The 18,964-nt window shown below is 46.0% G+C and overlaps 2 protein-coding genes across 2 annotated transcripts; both read right to left on the bottom strand.

The window, feature by feature from the left end:
* Positions 1–13,800: 13,800 nt before the first annotated feature.
* Positions 13,801–14,340, bottom strand: LOC137815709 (filament-like plant protein 1). The gene has a single exon (XM_068618822.1). It carries the CDS (start codon positions 14,338–14,340, stop codon positions 13,801–13,803), a length of 540 nt encoding a protein of 179 aa, XP_068474923.1.
* A 5-nt stretch (positions 14,341–14,345) lies between these two features.
* LOC137815708 (uncharacterized) lies at positions 14,346–15,047 on the bottom strand. The gene has a single exon (XM_068618821.1). The coding sequence runs from the start codon at positions 15,045–15,047 to the stop codon at positions 14,346–14,348; it is 702 nt and encodes a 233-aa protein (XP_068474922.1).
* Between the last annotated feature and the right edge of the window lie 3,917 nt (positions 15,048–18,964).

The following is an 18,964-nucleotide window of genomic DNA, read 5'->3' as shown; positions in this document are numbered from 1 at the left end:
TAACATAAAAAAATGTAAAAAATTTGAAACACCACCAACCTTGTGCGTGAAGGCAACAGTGGTGGTGAAGAGCGACACGGGCCAGGCAGCGGAACCAGCAGCGATGGTGCAAGACGGTAACAGCGACGAGGAAAGCAAACAAAAACCTTCCCAATGAAACAGTGACATTAGCAATGGCATAAGACAAAACCTATAAGAGAAACGAAAAACATACAAAAATCAATGGTGAAGAAGAAGAAAGGAACACAATGCTTACTAATAGCACGAACAATGCAAACAAGAGAGGAAGCACGAAATAGATGAAGCGAAAGAGGAGTGAGCAGGAGTAGAGCAAACGCGAAGACAAAGAAGAGGAAGAAAGTATGAAAAGAGTAAGTGGTGTGCATCAGAGTTAGGGTAAAATTTGATTTAAGAATGCGACTATTTGTAATAGCCATATTCTTAAATCATATGCTTTGATTTATGAATGCGGCTATAGGTAAAGCTGCATTCATTAATGAAAATAATTTAAAAAATGTCACCGTGTTTTGAAAGATTGTGTCTGCGGTAAAAATGCATTTAACAAATAGTAGTTAATTTAACATTTTGCACTAGTGTTTTGAGCTCTCTCCAACATTTTGTTTAATGAAAATTAAAACCATACTTTAATTGATTTCCTAAATAAATTCAAGGCTAATGAAGATATTGTTGAAGATTGGAAGCTTTGATGTATCAAATCCTCATGGAACTTGAAGTTGTGCTACGTTTTAGGTTTGGGTTTAGTTATGGGGTTTAGAATCTTTGTAGGATCAGTCTCGATTCCTACATAAAGCTTGTTTCAATCTATTTTAAAGAACTAAGTGTTTTTTCCATGCAAAGGAAAAAACAACCGATTGAAGTTTCGAGACAATCGGTTGTTTGTCACTTAGCTAGCAAAGGAGTTTTGAAACTTTTTTTTGAAGCAGTTGTGTAACTGCTGAAACCATTCAACCGGTTATATCGTGGTTTCAACCGATGAAAAGTGAGTTTTCATAACAATATTTTGAAAACCTGTTTTAACTGATTCAGTTGTTCAAATCTGCCTTAAACGGTAGTTTTTCAAAGGTTATAAATATAGTTTTCTTTCAAATGTTTCATACATGAGAAATATAGAAGTTTTACACTTTGATTTGATATTAAAAAGAGAGATTACAATCTGTTTGTGAAAAGGAGTTTTCCAAAGTTTAACAAGATTGCTTTTGAGCTTTGTTGTGATTCAAGAACTGATCATAGGGCTTCTGGTTTACTATAATTCCAGGTGTTTTCTACCCGTTCTTAGATTCTTGTAATTGTTCATATTATATTTTGTAAACGTGTTTGTAAAATCCTGTAAAGTCAGTGTGACTCTAACTTAAGGTGTGAGCTGTGTACAAAGAGGGTGAGTAGGTCTTGTGGTTTCAAGATCACCTCTTTGTGGGTGTTTGTAATCTGTGTTTTGTTACTTAGTGGAATACTCAGTGGTTTGACTGAGGACTGGATGTAGCTCAGGGATTGAGTGAATCAATATAAACCTTGTGTGTAAATATCTCTCTCTCTCTCAACTCTCTAACTATTTGTTATTTTCGCTGCCATAAACAACCGATTAAATCGTGTTTTAATCGATTTAAATTATGATATCTGTTTCTGCTAGACTGTTTGATTAACTTTTTGATATGCTTATCTAAGTTGTTTGTTAAAGATTCATTCTAAAGTAAAGTAATTACGAAAATCTTTTAGAAACAATTCACCTCCCCTCTTGTTTAAGCCATCAATTCTAACAATTGGTATCAAGGCTAGGTTCTTGAAAGTTACTCAAGTTTTTTTTTTTTTTTCTAAAAATATTTTTGATGGCTGATGTACCAACCACCCCAAGGATCCATAAGACAATCTCTTGTTAGAGAGGCTCATGAGGGTGGGCTTATGGGACATTTTGGGGTAGCTAAGACCCTAGAAACATTGCATGAACATTTCTTTTGGCCTCACATGCGCAAATCCGTACATACCTTCTGTGATAGATGTATAGCATGTAGGAAGGCTAAATCTAAGGTCCAACCCCATGGTTTATATACCCCTCTTCCTATCCCTACAATGCCTTGGGTTGATATGTGATATGATTCCAATAGCAAGATATAGATGATTCTTTGACATTTTATGGAATCAACTTGAGTTGGAGATTGAATAGGTACTTTTATAGAGATGGATCAATATTCTATGTTTCAAGAACTCACCAAAACTTGCACCAAACACCAAACTCACATGGAAGTTCCATTTCTTGCCAATTGAACCGATTAAATTGAACAAGAAAGTAAATGAACCGATTGAAACTCTAAAGAAAGCAATTGAACCGAACAAAACATGAAAAGAAGCTACTGAACCGAATTAAAACAGTGAGAAATTGAAAAGAACCGAACAAAAGTGTAAGAAAAGGAAGATGAACCGATTAAAAGAAACTACACTTGTTTTGGAGTTCATATGGACATGGAAATGGAAGAACTAGATGGAAAAGAGAGAAGACTTATGTGGTTGAAGAACTTGGTTGATGAACACGCCACTTGAAGTATGAATGCTCCAAGATAAGTGTGGGAAGCCGCCACTTGAGAGAACCAAGGTACTCAAGATAAGACAAGGTGTAGGAGAAGACAAAGTTCTCACAATTCTCTCTCAATTTGAGGAGAGTTTCTCTATTACAATTTCCAAATCTGCATTATGAAGGACCTAAGCCCTCCTTTTATAGGAGCAAGGGCTGGTCATGAAGCTTACAAAACAAGCTAACCAAAAGTTCCTTGCATGCTACTCACTTCTAGCACCTAAAGTGAAGCATGAAGAGTCACCTTCTAGAAAATTCTAAACTAATGCCTAAAGATGCTTTTACAAAAGAGGTATCTAAGGTTTCCCTCTAAGCACCTTTCCTAAAAACTATGTATTTAAACATTCTATATTATTTACAAATTTATAAAAGAAACTATAAAGAGAGATATTTAAATGAAGCCTATTCTTGAAAGCTTGTAGACTTCTTTGGCTTTATGGCTTGATCCTCTCTTTATTTTATGTCTTCTTTTTAATTTTGAAAAGACTAGAAGGAAGAACTTCAAATGTGTAGGTGAATGACCTCTCCCTTCATTAATAAAAGTCTCCTTTATTTGATTCTCATCAATATGTCTATGGATTTTATCTTAGGACTGCCCAAGACATCGAAGGGTAAGGATTCCATCTTTGTGGTAGTGGACCGTTTTTCTAAAATGGCTCATTTTATTCCATGCCACAAAGTGGATGATGCATGCCATATTGCAAATCTCTTCTTCAAGGAAGTTGTTCGTTTACATGGACTTCCTAGAAGTATAGTATCCGATAGGGATTCTAAGTTCCTAAGTCACTTTTGGAGGACCTTATGGGGGAAACTTGGCACAAAACTTCTGTTTTCTACTACTTGCCACCCCCAAACTGATGGTCAAACCGAAGTGGTTAATAGAACTTTGGGTCAATTATTGAGATGCTTTATTTCCGGGAATCCAAGGGCTTGGGAGGATTTACTACCTCATGTTGAATTTGCTTATAATAGGGTAGTAAATTCCACCACTAACCATTCTCCTTTTGAGGTTGTTTATGGGTTTAATCCCCTCACACCTCTAGATCTTCTTCCCATTCCTGTACTTGATGAGGTTCTATGCAAGGACGGTTTTGAAAAGGCTTCTTTTATTAAGGATTTGCATAACCGCATCAAGTTACAAATTGAGAAGAAAGTTGGTAAGTATGCTGACACTGCCAACCAAAGGAGAAAGGCATTACTCTTTGAGCCCGGTGATTGGGTTTGGCTTCATTTGAGAAAGGACAAATTTCCTTCTCCAAGGAAGTCCAAACTTATGCCTCGTGGTGATGGCCCTTTCCAAGTCATCAAGAGGATTAATGATAATGCCTATGAGTTAGATATGCCTCCTACTTATCTTGGAAGTAATTCTTTCAATATTACTTATCTCACTCCTTTTGCTGTAGGTTTCCCAAATTCGTGGACGAATTCTCTCCAACCCGGGGAGTATGATGGAAACCAAGTAGAGGATGCTCAAGCCCACGAAGCCCAAGCCCAACAAGGGGCCCAAGCCCAACAAGGGGCCCAAGCCCAACAAGGGGCCCAAGCCCAACAAGGGGCCCAAGCCCAACGAATCACTAGGAGCATGGCAAGAGCTTTGGGACAAGAGTATAATAAGATGGCTCTTCTTATTTCTTTTATAAAATAGGGGTGCGGATGTAATAAATAGGTGTGAGTAGTAAGGGAGGCTAGGGGGAGTGTAGATAGGAGTTAGGAGGTGCCAAACTAGGAAGGAAAGTCACACTTCCTTCATGCACTAGTTGACGCCGAATTTGAGTCTCATTTGAGGCACATTTGGCTTTGCATTTTAGCACCTTATAGGCTATAAATAAAGGTGCTGCCCTTGTACAAATCAGATTTGGATTTTAGAAGTAGAGAGACTATACTCAAATTTAGAGAGAAATTGTGAGTCTTGAGTCTTCTTCTTCCTTTGCCTTATCTTGTGTGCAATGGTGAGCTTCAAGTGGCGGCACTCCTTCACTTATCTTGGAACAAGGCTCCAGGTGGCGTGATTGCTTCTCCAAGTCTCAAAATCCAGCAAGTTTAACTCCATAAGTGTTTCTTCTTTCATTCCTTTCCATTCCATTCGGTAGTTTAGCATTTCTTAGTGTTTCCTTTCATTTGCACCGATTAAAATTGTGTTTCCAGCTTTGTTTCCATTGTTCTGTTCGGTACAGTAGCTTAGTCTTACCATGCTGTTCAGTTTTCCATTCTTGTTCTTCATTATTGTTGTTTGATTCCATTTGACAATATATGGACTTCCATATGAGCTTTGGTTTGGTGCAAAGTCTTGGTGAGTTCTTGAATTAGAACATTGATCCAATTCTAAGTAAAGTGCCATTTCATGACCAACTCAAGTTGCTCCTACGAATGTCAAAGAATCATGTATTCTTGTTATTGCATTCACATCATATTGTAATCCACCCTTAGATTAAATATCAAGCAATTAGCATCTCAATCTTTATCAAAGTAAAATGTTTTTCAAACTAAGTTGAAACAACCGATTGTTTTGTCGAAACAACCGATTGTTTACACTTAGGTGTTTTGAGAAAGTTTGAAAAATGTTTTTGAATGGTGAAATCTGTTAAGTAACAAAACAACCGATTGATTCGAGGAAACAATCGATTGTTTGTTTTGAAACCATAACAGAAAAACTATTTTCTTTGACTGAGCTTTAAATGCTTTAACTGAATATGCTCCAGTCATTAAATGCTTTGACCAATCTATTTTAAATACAATTAAGAGTTTGTTAAGATTTGATAACAAACTATATTCTTGAATATATTCTGAAAAACTGTTTTTAAGGTTTAAGAATCTTGAAACAAAGTTTAAGAATAACTACTATACCGCCTAGGTAGTCGGAATTGATGACGTGGCCGCAAGCAATAGTATAGGCGTGTTGAACGGGACACCTGGCTGGTAGAAGGGAAGGACGTCGGGAGGCTCGTGTGATCGCCAGTCGTTAAGTTGGCGTGCCCCGATCTCTAGCATACCTAAAACGGCGGTCACCAAGTTTGTGTTGTAGTCGCCGGGTGCGAACCCAGGCGACAAGGCGATCGGAGATAGCCGAGAGGATGACATTACCGAAGGATCAGGAAAGCTTGTTCCAGACTTTCGAAGCAAAGGATGAAGTCGTCAGATGGTCATTCCCTAGCTGGCCAGAGGTTGAGGTCAGGGAACAGCTTACCCGAGCATGCACAGTGAAGTAAGTAAAGTAGAATAGAATGGCGGCCGGCGAGACCACAGGGAAGGTGTGTATGAAGACACCTGTACTCGCCACGCAGAAGAGATCGCGCTCCAAGGCAGTTATACGCTGAGTTGCGTCCTGTATAAGTAACTTAGTCGAAAAGCCTGAAGAGTAAGAGGTGACGCTCAAGTCAAGGATGCTCCAGATGGTGACATGTGTACAGCTGGATGCGAGCCACGTGTCCAGATGTGTAAGTGTCAGGAGGGAGAAAATGCACAGGTATATAAGGAATCCTAACGAACTTCTGAGGTACGCGCGTTTGAGAATACTTCTTTTACGCTTGCGAGAACTAGAGTACGCTGAGAGAGAATATTGCACGGTTCCTGAAGTTCTTTGTTTTCTCTTAGTATTTTGGTGGTTCAGTCGCTGACTTGGGCGTCGGAGCGTGATCGGCCGCAGCGGCGCCGTTCTGTCTTTTGCAGGTTCTTGAGGTGAATCAAGGCGAAGGACGGAAACTAGCACGGTGCAAAGTCGATCCAGATTTGACGAGGCAAGGCTCTTGCGTTCTGGTCAACGGGCAGGATCATCAGGCGCCCACCGTGGGGCTGTGTAAAACCTGTCCCCATCCACAGCGTGAGTTCTTGAAGTTCCGGTAGTTTCTGTGTGGTTGTGTGCTGGTGCAACCATTTTCCGCCGTTCGTTCAAGCTGTTGTTCGGTAAACTCGTGTTTTTTCACCGCTCGTTTGAGTCTTGTCCAGTGAATTCGAGGTTTCTACCGTTGTTCGAGTTTTCATCGGTGGAGTGAGGTTTTCCACCGTTCATTCAAGCTTTCGATCATTTTTCTTGGAGTTTCTTGCCGTTCGCGCGGTGTTCAATCGACCGTTCGGTGTGTTTCTGTTTGATTGCGTTTCTGGTTAGGGAATCGGGGGTTTGTTGAAGAAGTGGAGGATCTGAGGTGACGTTGCAAGTTTCTGCGAAGGTTTCGACGTCCGAATCTATCGGCGTGTTGTTGTAGTTGTGTTTGCGAAGGCTTTAGGGAGTTTGGGGACTTCTAGCCGGTTGTTCGTTGGATCGATCGTTGCTAAAGGAGATTTTGTTCGTCGAACTTTGGTTTGTTGAGTTTTCATGAGAAAGATGAGAAGCAACCGTTCAAGTCCAGTTGTGCCAGTTGCTGCTGAAGGTGCCATGACCATGGCGCAGATGATGGAGATCATGCGTGCACTACAGGCGAACGTGGAGGCCTCGCGCGTAGAGCAGGCAAAGATGCATGAGGACCTGGTTGCCTCTCAGGCCAGGAATGAAGAGCTCTGCAAAGTGACTGAGGAGTTGCGCCAAGCTCTTCAGGAGCAGAGAGGCCGCCCAGTCGCTGAAGAGGTCGCACCGTCGTCGCCACCTCGCGTTTTCCCTATGCCATTTGCCTAGGCGATCACAGACACGCCTATCCCTGCGAGAGTCGTACCCGTGAAGGCTACTTTCACCGGCGTGGAGGATCCTGAGGCATATCTCACCACGTTCCACACGCAGATGATGCTGTCAGGAGGCTCAGATGTTGTGTATTGCAAAATGTTTGTGAGCACGCTCCAGGGAACAGCGCTGGAATGGTTTGTGAGCCTGCCTACAGGTCACATAACCAATTTCCAGCAGTTTTCGAAGATTTTCGTCGAGCAGTACATTGTGAACAAAGCGCCACCTAGGGTGTCTTACGACCTGTTCGACATAAGGCAATACCAGGGAGAGTCCCTCAGGGACTATCTGAATCGTTTTGGAGCACAGATGGTCCGCTCGCCTGCGAAAGACGAGGAGATGCTGGTATACGCCTTCAAAAAGGACGTGCTGCCGGGACCTTTCTGTGAGGCACTGATCAGGGCTCACCCCGCCACATTTACTGAGGTTAGGCGACTCGCGGTGGCCCACATCGCCGATGAGTGTGAGGTCGCCGAGAAGAGAGGGAGCGTGGCCCCCGGTAGGCCACGTGCCCAGACCAGGATCCAGCCACAGAGGGTGCTGGAGACAGTGGCGGCCAAGAGGGATCAATGGACTCGCCATCCTTATGATCCTAGGAAAAACAAGGGCTGGGGCCCAGGGCACCCCAGGGAGTATAATCGCCCGCCAAAGCATAAGTTTGTCATGGGGTTGGCGGACCTGATCGCCATCCCCAATATAGCAGCCAGGCTCAAGGCACCCGAGAAAGTGGGCGACAAGGTGTTAGGACCAAAACCAGACGCCTGGTGCGAATTCCACCAGAGTTTTGGAACTGGGATACCAGCTCGACGACCTGGTCAAGAGCGGTTTCCTGAATGATTACCTGCTGGAAAGGAGGACGGGGGGCGCGTCGAGCTCCCAGCCAGTGGGTGGTGAGGCTCAGCAGCACGAGATGCCCACTCATGGAGAGATCCACACCATCGCAGGAGGTTTCGTGGGTGGTGGATGCACCGCATCACAGAGGAAGAAGTATGCAAGGTCTGTGATGACGGTGGACATGTTCGAGGACCACTCGTCAAATGTGGACATCACGTTCACAAGAGAAGATCTCAGGGACGTTGTGCCTCATGACAACGATCCCATAGTTATCTCGCTTGTCACGGCGGGGAGGAAGGTCCACAGGGTACTGGTGGACCAAGGAAGCTCGGCAGATGTGATGTTCTGGCCGACTTTCACACAGCTGCAATTACCCCTTGACCAGCTGAGGCCCTATGGAGGGTGCTTATACGGTTTCGCTGGTGACCAGGTGGAGGTTAGGGGGTACATCGAGTTGAGAACTACATTCACAAATGAGGCGGGCTCGAGGACGGAGAAAATCATGTACCTCGTCGTGAATGCTCCCTCAGCATATAACATTCTGTTGGGAAGACCAACACTCAACAGAATAGGAGCTGTGCCCTCGACAAGGCACATGAAGGTGAAGTTGCCGTTTATGGAGGGGGTGGTGATCACCATCAAATCTGACCAGAAGGAAGCGAAGAAGTGCTATGAGAATAGCCTGAAAAATAAGAGGTCAGTAAGTTACATCACTACCACCCCGCCTCCCGGTGTGAAGCCCAGGTCGACGGTGGTGGAGGCGACCGCCGGTAGCGATGTCGTCATGGTAGATGCTGAAGTAAGGGAGGAGAACGCCGATCGGGAAGAAGAGGCGAGGAACCGCCCAGAGGAAGCGAGGGAGCTGGGAATCGCCAAGGCGGTGATCGCCAGGGAAACCCGACCCAAACCCGTCGAGGAGTGGCTCGAGAGGGAGATCGGGGGAAAAGTCTTCAAGCTGGGAAGATCTTTGGAGGCTGAACTCCTAGACCAGATCGCCAAGGTGATAGAGCGGCATCTGGATGCTTTCTCATGGTCTGCTTCAGACATGCCGGGAATCGACCCCAACTTCTTGTGCCATCGCCTAGCAATGGACAACCAGGTCAGACCAGTGCGACAAAGAAGAAGGAAGTTTAATAAGGAGAGGAGGCAGGCGATCAGGGATGAAACACAGAAGCTCCTCGCCGCAGGCCATATCAGGGAAGTTCAGTACCCTGAGTGGTTGGCCAATGTCGTGCTGGTGAAGAAAAGCAATGGGAAGTGGCGCATGTGCGTCGACTTCACTGATCTGAACAAGGCTTGCCCAAAGGACTCGTATCCTTTGCCAAGCATAGATGCCCTAGTCGACAGTGCTGCAGGGTGTAAGTTGCTGAGTTTCCTGGACGCCTTCTCGGGGTACAACCAGATAAAAATGCATCCTATGGACGAAGAGAATACCGCCTTCATGACCGAGAGATCGTGCTACTGCTACAAAGTGATGCCCTTTGGGCTGAAGAACGCGGGGGGCCACGTACCAAAGATTGATGGATAGGGTACTTGCACCAATGCTGGGAAGGAATGTGCAAGCGTATGTGGATGATATGGTCGTGACCTCGCCGGAAACGAGCAAGCACGTTGCGGACCAGGAGTAGTTGTTCACCACAATCGCCAAGTTCAGGTTAAAGCTGAATCCCGAGAAGTGCATTTTTGGCGTGGAGGCAGGGAAGTTCTTGGGATTCCTCTTAACTGAAAGAGGAATAGAGGCAAATCCTGATAAGTGTGCTGCCATCCTGGCGATGAGGAGTCCGGCTACCGTGAAGGAGGTGCAGCAGCTTACAGATCGGATGGCCGCCCTGTCTCGTTTCGTGTCGGCTAGCGGAGAGAAAGGCCATCCGTACTTCCAGTGTTTAAGGCGAAACAATAAGTTTGCCTGGACGAGGGAGTGTGAAGAGGCCTTCGTCAAGCTTAAGGAGTACCTGGCGAGCCCGCCGGTTTTGTGCAAACCGTTGGTGGGAACCCCTCTCAGGTTGTATTTTGCTGTGACTGAGAGGGCGGTGAGTGCGGTGCTCGCCCAAGACCAAGACCAGGCTCAGAAGCCTATTTATTTCGTCAGCAAGGTGTTGCAGGGCCCGGAGGTGAGGTACCAGGCCTTGGAGAAAGCTGCACTGGCTGTGGTGTTTTCGGCGAGGAGGTTGCGCCACTATTTTCACAGTTTTACAATACTGGTGATGACCGACTTGCCCATCCAGAAAGTCCTGAAGAAGCCTGATGTAGCTGGGAGGATGGTGAAATGGGCAGTGGAGCTATCGGAGTTCGACATCAAGTATGAGCCCCGAGGACCGATCAAGGGGCAAGTTTTCGCCGATTTCGTGGTCGAACTCTCGTCGGAGGCAGCACGAGTTGAAGGGGATGGTTTTCGTTGGGTGCTCTCAGTGGACGGGTCGTCGAACCAGCAGGGTAGCGGTGCTGGAGTCATCCTGGAAGGGCCCAATGGTGTGCTGATTGAACAGTCCCTGAGGTTTGCCTCCAAAGCCAGCAACAATCAAGCAGAGTATGAGGCGCTGATCGCCGGAATCTTGCTGACCAAGGAGATGGGAGTTAGGGTGCTGATGGCTAAGAGTGACTCGCTGTTGGTCACAGGACAAGTGACGGGCGAGTTCTAGGCCAAGGATCCACAAATGGCGGCTTACTTAGCGTACGTGCAGGAATTGATGGTTTCCTTTGTCTCCTTTGAAGTGGTGCATGTGCCCAGAGAGCAGAATGCCCGAGCAGACTTGCTAGCCAAGCTCGCCAGTTCGGGCAAGGGGGGTAGGCAGAGGACGGTGATCCAAGAAACTCTGAAGACGCCTAGAGCATTTGTGGCAGACCACATGGTCCTTCAAATAAGCAAGTCGACGGAGAAAGCGGTGAGGAGTCACAGGTCTTTGACTCAGGAAACCTTGAGATCGCCGAGAATAAGAGCATGTCGGGGGAGAGGGTGAACATGACGCAGGTCTGCGCTACGCATGAGCCAGACACATGGATAACACAATGCCAGCGATGCCTGGTAGATGGCCTTCTCCCGCTGGATCCGACGGAGGCTAGGAAGATAAAGAAGAACTCCAGCAAGTTCACAATGATTGATGGCGAGTTGTATAGGTTTGGGTTCACACACCCACTCCTGGAATGTGTGCACGGAGAGAAATGTACAAGAATTATGGCCGAGCTCCATGAAGGGATATGCGGAAGTCACGTCGGTGGTCGAGCTCTGGCCGCAAGAACCCTCCGTGCAGGTTACTACTGGCCAACAATGAGGGAGGACTGCAAGAAGTATGCACAGTGTTGCAAGCAATGTCATCAGCACGCCGATTGGCACAAAGCGCCTCCAGAAGAGTTAAAGTCGATTTACAGCCCTTGGCCGTTTCATACGTGGGGAATCGACATCCTGGGACCTTTCCCATTGGCGATCAGGCAGATGAAGTACTTGGTGGTGGCAATTGAATATTTCACCAAGTGGATCGAAGCAGAACCAGTAGCCCAGATCACCGCACACAAGATCGAGAGCTTTGTGTGGAAGAACATCGTGTGCCGGTTTGGTGTGCCTAAGCGCCTGGTGTCAGACAACGGGACTTAGTTTGCAAGTCACCTGTTGAAGAAGCTGTGCGAAGAGGTGGGAATTCAACAAGTATTTGCATCCGTCGAGCACCCTCAGACAAATGGCCAAGTAGAGTCCGCCAATCGGGTGTTGCTAAGAGGCTTGAAGAGGAGGCTGGAGAAAGCCAAGGGATCGTGGGCTGAGGAGGTACCCCGCATAGTTTGGGCATACCACACCACCGAGCAGTCAGGAACCCATGAGACCCCGTTTAGCCTAGTCTATGGATGTGACGCAATGATTCCACTAGAAATCCAAGAGAGCTCGTCGAGATTCCAGAACTTTGTAGCGGAAGAATCGAATGAGGAAAGAAGGTTGAATCTGGATTTGCTGGATGAGGTCAGGAAGGAGGCGAGAGTAAGAGCCGAGGCAGTGAAAAGGAGGATTGAACGAAGGTATAACTCGAAGGTGATGCCGAGGCAGTTTAAAGAAGGCGACCTGGTGATGAGGAAGGCCCACCAGTACGAGATGGAAAACAAGTTGTCGCCTAAGTGGACGGGACCGTTCAGAATAACCGAGGCGCTCGGGAACGGCGCCTACCGCTTAGAAACATTGGAAGGAGGGGCGATTCCTCGCACTTGGAACGCCACACACCTCAAGTTAGATTACAATTGAAGCTTTGTAAGTAAAAACAAACACGAAGAGATTTGCAAGCTTTCTGTTAAAACAGTTTGAAGGGGGCACTCTTTTTTCCCTAAGGAGGGTTTTTAATGAGGCCACCCAATAAAGAAGAGTTTTCAAAGTTTAAAGTTTCTAAGATTGCATGCTTTTTGTTTTGAAAGCTTTAGAAAAAGACCTTGTCACTCGTATGTGATTTAAGGCAAGTTTGAAGTTATGCTGCATGCTTTCTGAAAGTTTTAAAGTCCCCATCGCTTTTTGGCGATTGGTGGCATCAGTTAAAGTTAAAAGTCCTCATCGTCTTTCGGCGATCGGAGGCACCAGCAACGTTTAAAAGACCTCAACGCCCTCGCGCGTCCTGGGGCGAGAAAGAGATTAAAGTTCTCCTCTACTTTGAGCGAGTGCAGGAGAACGAGTTAAAAGTCCTCAGTGCATCCAGGGAAGAGGAGATGTAATCCCTGGGCAAAGTAGAGGCACCAGATAAAGACCTTCTCGCCGTCGAGCGAGTTCAGGCAAGATAAAGACCTTCTCGCCGTCGAGCGAGTTCAGGCAAGATAAAGACCTTCTCGCCGTCGAGCGAGTTCAGGCAAGATAAAGACCTTCTCGCCGTCGAGCGAGTTCAGGAAAGATAAAGACCTTCTCGCCGTCGAGCGAGTTCAGGCAAGATAAAATCCTTTTCATCTCGAACGAGTTCAGGTATGGTGTGGAGGGTGGAAGAAGTTTAAAGGATGGCTAAGGTAGGTTCAAAGAGAACGCCTAGCTATCCGGCTTATTGTTCTGAAACTCAGGGAGGTAGAGAAGGATCCGAAAGGCGCCTCTACCCCCAGATGAGGGAACAATAGCCAAGTTATGAAGGCAAAAGGAAGCTTACATCGCCGGGACCCTATGGCGATCAGAAGAAGTCCAGGCGATGGCAAGAGTAAGGGCCCATTTCGATGGAGCAGATCAGGTGAACTATATCTTAAACTATCAGTTGGATTGAAACTTGCTGTTTAGTAAGTAGTTTCACGCTGAAGTTCGTTGCCTTAAGTTCACAAGTTATTGAAATGCCATCGTTTGAGAGTTGATAGATTGCTCGAGTTTGAAGCAGTAAGTAAACGATTGAGCCCGCAGAATCGCTAAGTTAATTTGTTTAAGCGGTTTCTACAAGGAAAAGCAAAGTAAACAGAGAGACCATGTGCAGAAGCGGGAGAAGTTATAATAAAGGTAGTATCAGTTCGAATGCATAAGAAGAAAAGAAAAAGTTATTACAGGTAAAGTTTGTGCAAAAAGGAACAGGCATTAGTTTCCAGGGAATAAGTGATGGAGGGAGACGACTAATCTTCAGAAGGTACGATCTTCCCATCCACCACTTCATTACATATCGACACCATGGAGAGGTCGAGCTCGGGGTACTGGCAGGCGACTTGCTTCAGGGCGGCGTTGAATCCGGCGGCAAGGACTTGGGCGAAGCTTAGTTCGAGCTCTTCGTTATGTTGTTTGAGCCCCTCGGTTTGCTGCTTCAGCTTGTCAGCTCGTTTCTTCAGTTTCCCCATGAGCCTGAGCAAGGTCGTTAGCAACCTTCTTGCCTTCGTCCCGCGCCTGGGCCAGCTCTGCAGCAATTTTCTCGTTTTCCTCTCGAGCCTTGGCGAGCTCGTCCACGGCGTCGTCCCTCTCCTTCTCGACCTTTCCAAGGAGAACCTCCCGGTCAGCCGACCTCTTTTCAAGGTTCTCTACCTTGGCTGCATCCGCTTTCATCGATGCCTCCAAGTTGGCCACCTTAAGCCTATAGGGAACCAACTTGCTCTCCAGCTCGATTTTCTCTTGAGCTAGGAGGTGCAGTTTCTGGCGCAGATCGGAGGCCTCCTTGCGCGGAACCCTCAACTCAGCACTCATGGCGTCCTCCACCCTTGAGTGATCGATCTCTGCCATCATCAGGTTGCAAGACAGCTTTTCCGCCTCGATCCTTATCAGGCGATTCTCCTCCTGGAGTGTAGAGATCTCGTCCTGAAGTTTTTTGTTGGAGCTCTTCATAGCCTTTGTTATGATTGAGGGAAGGTCCTCTGCCATCATCTTTAGCTTAGCTGTGAAAGGCCCCCAGACTTCTTTGACCAAGGGGGGAAGGCTTGCAGCTGCTGTTGGTGGAGGTGCTGAAGGAGCCTGGTGCTGACTCTCACCACCACCCTCTTGAATTGGTTGAGCAGGGGGGCTTCCTGGCGTGGTGGTGAAGTGGGGGACTCGGTTATGAGTATCGGTGAGTTGTGAGCGCCTTCATCCCCACCTGGTGCGGCTTCAGCAATTGAGGCGGTTGAAGGAGGACCCTCTCCAGCAGATACGAACGGCGTGGAGGCACTAGGAGGGTTCTCCATGAAGTTGGGCTCGTTACCTTCAACCGCAGGAAGCGCGACGGCCAAGGGTGTTGCTTGGACCGGCGGTGTTGGAGCTGGGGGAGAGGGCGGTGTTGGTGTTGGGAGAGCGGGTGGTGAAGAAGGTGCCACCCTTTTCCTTTTGGTGACAAGGTCATCCTCAGTAGCCTCATCATCCTCATCCTCATCTTCTTGAACCACTTGAGGAGTCTTCCTCTTTGGTTTCCTTAAGATGAGCTTTTTTCGTTGAGGGTTGGGCAGTGTCTCTGGAGGAGCTGGGCCTTGAGGAGGCAATCTACCCTGGGCAGCGGCGATCTCCACCACCGAGTTGGGCACGGTTTGGGAACCCGTCGCCAACTTATGAGTTCGGGCGAGCGCCCTCAGTTCAGCTAATTTGCCTTTGCCCAACATGAGGTATGCACAGGGTAAAAATATACAAGTAAGCACAAAAGCAAAAGCAAAATATACGAGTACGTGTGCGAATGATGCAAACAAATGGCGCATGAATTAAAAGCCAAGTCCAGTGTGCAACAAGCAGGACGCCCGATGGTAGATAACAGAGATGCGCAATAAGTTCCAACACAAGACGAAAACCTAAATGTCGAGGTAAGTGCTAACCTATGTGAGCTTCGAGTTGGTCCTCGAGGAACTCGAAGGAGATTATTGCGGAGGTGGGAAAGGTGATGTTGGCGGTTGCTACTTTCTTCCAGAAAAGGCATAGATCTTTGTCTAGCTCGCCCATGTTGTCGGGACTTCTGGGCCTCCTAAAGCTCTCTTTGGCGTCTTTGTTCCCCTTGTGCACCCAGTACAAGGGGAAGCCGTCGAGCAGGGAAGGATCTTGGTCGTTGGCGCACACCTTCACGAATTTTCCTTTCCAATCTTTGTAAGATTGCTGGAAGATGGAGAGAATTGACCTCCCAGCGATCCCGTTCAGGCTAATCCAGAGGCGGTCTCCTGGATTCTTAGCTTCAAAGAGGAAGAGGAAAACGTCAACCGAAACTGGCAGTCCCAGGTGTGCGCACATGATCTGGAACACCCTTACGAACGCCCAGCTGTTGGGGTGAAGCTGGGCGGGGGCGATGTCGAGCTCAGTTAGTAATTCCCTCTCGAAGCGAGTGAAGGGAAGTCGGAGCTTCACCTTCTTGAAGAACGTAGCGTAGAGAAAGCAGAACAACTCGCCGTTGCTCGCTTTATCGTCAGCACAGATTGGTTCATCCTGGTGGCAGGGCAGCACGGCCATTTTGCTGTCATGCTCCTTATGGAATGAAAGATCAGATTGGTCCCCTTTCCTTAGTCGGTGCACGCCCAATGTTGTGTTTATGGAAGAGGTTTCTTTCAACAGAGCTGAGGTGGCCCACGGATAAAGCTTCTTGTAGTCTTGTGTGGCAACGGAGGCTCCTCTGGCGACTGGTGGAGTTGCCTGAGCGAGATTGGGGTGAGAGGTTGCAGGCCTCTCAGCCTGGGAAGAAGGAGCATCAGATGCTCGTGGTAAGTTATGCGCTTGGGGTGGAGGGTTTCATGATGAAGGAGGAGGATTCGCGGTGGTTTTCGTACGAGCCATCGCGGGAACTGCAAAGGAAAAAGGGAAAAGGATGAACAAAGGTTACAGAGATCGACTCGATTGTGGACGAAGAATGGAGAACGAACGAACGGGAGTTCGTTGTGATGAATGTAATGGAAGACGAAACCCTAAGTTACGAGAGGGAAGAAGAAGAGGAAACAACCCACAACGTATGCACCAGACAGATAATGGATGATGCGAATCGGTTAAAATGCAGCAAGTATCAACAGAAGAAGTAAAAGAGGTACCTTTCGATGATCAGATGAGCGTTGAAGGGAGTTGGAGATTGAGGGAGCTGAGAAGCGTTGTGGGTTTGCAGAGAAAACTCATAGCGTTTTGAGAATGCAGAGAGATGATGAAACAGTAGAAATGAAGGGGTTTAAGGGTTTTTCAAACGTTTTTGGAAGCGCAAACGACAGCTGAAGATGACCGTTGATGAAGCCACGTGTCGAGCGATTGGAAAAAGGGGTTTGGTGGAGCGTCAGAAAAGCAGAGGGTACGAACGTTTGGAATTCCGTGCCAGCGCCACGTAGATCAGCAGTGACGTGACCTCTTAGTCTTTTCGCTGGACAAGTCTTCGCTTAAGACTGGGGGGCTTGTGATGTGATTCCAATAGCCACATAGAACAAGATTCTTGACATTTTTAGGAATCACCTTGAGCTGGAAAATATAGAGGCACTTTTCTTAGAGTTGGATCATGGTTCTAAGACAAGAACTCACCAATTACTAGTACCAAATCCCAAACTCATTTGGATGAACCAAATATTGTCAAATTGAATCAACAAAGGAATTAAAAATGAAATGACCGAACAGAAATAAACCAAAACTCAATTGAACCGAACAGAATTAAGAAACCAAAACAGAATATAGGTGCTGGAAAAATGGAAGAACCGAAACTAAAAACAACTCAAAACACAAGGCAACATGAACAATAGAAGAAGAAGAAAGGAAGGAGAAGAGAATGCTCATGAAGATGGAAGGAGGATGGATGATCTCGCCACTAGAAGTGTGGAATGCTCCTAGATGAGAGTGATGCCGCCACTTGAGGACTCCATGGATCCATCAAGATAAGACTAGGGAAGAAGGCTCCAAAAGCTCTCCAAAGGTCACTCAAAATTTGAGTATAGTTTTCTTAGATTAATTCCAATCTGAATTTTACAAAGAGAGCACCTGAAAATGCAAGCTAAAACAATTCAAATTTCCCTCCTAAAGCAAGCTAAAACCGGCGCCTATTTCAAGCCATGAGGAAGGTGTGACTCCTTCCTTCACTTTGGCACCTCCTATTCTACTTCTACACCTATCTACTAACACACCCCCCCTAAAGCTCCTAACTAAAGCCTAAAAGAGGCTATAACAATAGAGGTTTCTAAAGTTTTCCTCTAAGCACCTTCAACTAAAGAAATTACAAAAAGAGAAAATAAATGTCCTCTAGTTCCTAAAGCTTTAAACATGCTTTTTGTAAGCCTTTGAGGTGGACTTTGACCTCCATGGGCGTCTTCTATTTGTGCCTCCACCTCCTCTTGATCTTGTTGATTAGCCTCTATGTTCTCATGATCTTGATCTCCATCATACTCCCCGAGTTGGAGAGAATTCGACCACGAATTCTGGAGACCAATGAAAGGTCTAAGAACATGATGCATGAGGCGCATGAAGGTACTTGGTGCATTAGTCAAACCAAAAGGCATAACTAACCACTCATATAAACGAAAGTTGGTCTTAAAAGCCGTCTTCCATTCATCACCCGGTTTGATACGGATTTGATTGTAGCCGCTTTTAAGATCAATCTTTGAAAAGATTTTGGAACCATGTAATTCATCCAACAAATTATCTAGTCTAGGTATGGGATGCCTATACTTAATTGTTATGTTATTGATGGCCCTACAATCCGAACACATTCGCCATGTGCCATCCTTTTTTGGCACTAAGATGATAGGCATAACACAAGGACTCATGCTATCTTGCACCCACCCATTCTCAATCAAAGCCTCAACTTGTTGGCGAATTTCCTTGGTTTCACTTGGATTGGTCCTATATGCTGGACGGTTTGGTAAAGAAGAGCCCAGTATCAAATCAATTTGGTGCTCAATCCCTCTCAAAGGTGGAAGTCCATTTGGAGGATCTTGAAACACATCTTGGAACTCTTCTACCAAATTTTCCAAGCAATGAGGATTATCAACAAGTGTTTCTACTCTAAGAGTTCTAGGGATGGCTAAGAAAAGAGGATGATGAGCCACTATTTCCCTTTCAATGTCACGCCTAGACACAAGGAGTGTAGGCTTAGAACTCTTATCTTTTTTATCTTTTTCACTCTCCCTCTTTTTCTTCATGATAACTTGGTTCTCATGGACTTCTCTTGGAGAGAGAGATTTTAAAGTAACCTTGTGACCATGGAATTCAAAAGATAGTTTGTTGGTAAAGCCATCATGTAAAACTTTTCTATCAAATTGCCAAGGCCTTCCCAAAAGAACATGAGTGGCTTCCATGGGCACAACATCACATAATACCTCATCTTTGTATTTTCCAATGGAGAAATGGATGAGGACATGTTTATTGACAATTATTTCTCCTACTTCACTAAGCCATTGTAATTTGTAGGGCTGTGTATGAGAGATAGTAGGCAATCCAAGCTTATCTACTACTCTTGTACTAGCCACATTTGCACAACTACCCCCATCCACTATCAAGGAACAAATGTTGTTTTGAATAAGACATCTTGTATGGAAAATATTTTCCCTTTGACTTTCATCAAAAGGTTGTGAAACTTGTC

This window comes from Phaseolus vulgaris, chromosome 1 (genome assembly GCF_000499845.2).
Source record: "Phaseolus vulgaris cultivar G19833 chromosome 1, P. vulgaris v2.0, whole genome shotgun sequence".
Classification (NCBI taxonomy): Eukaryota; Viridiplantae; Streptophyta; class Magnoliopsida; order Fabales; family Fabaceae; genus Phaseolus; species Phaseolus vulgaris.
Note: the sequence above shows the minus strand (reverse complement) of the source record. Positions and strands in the feature narration are given on the sequence as shown.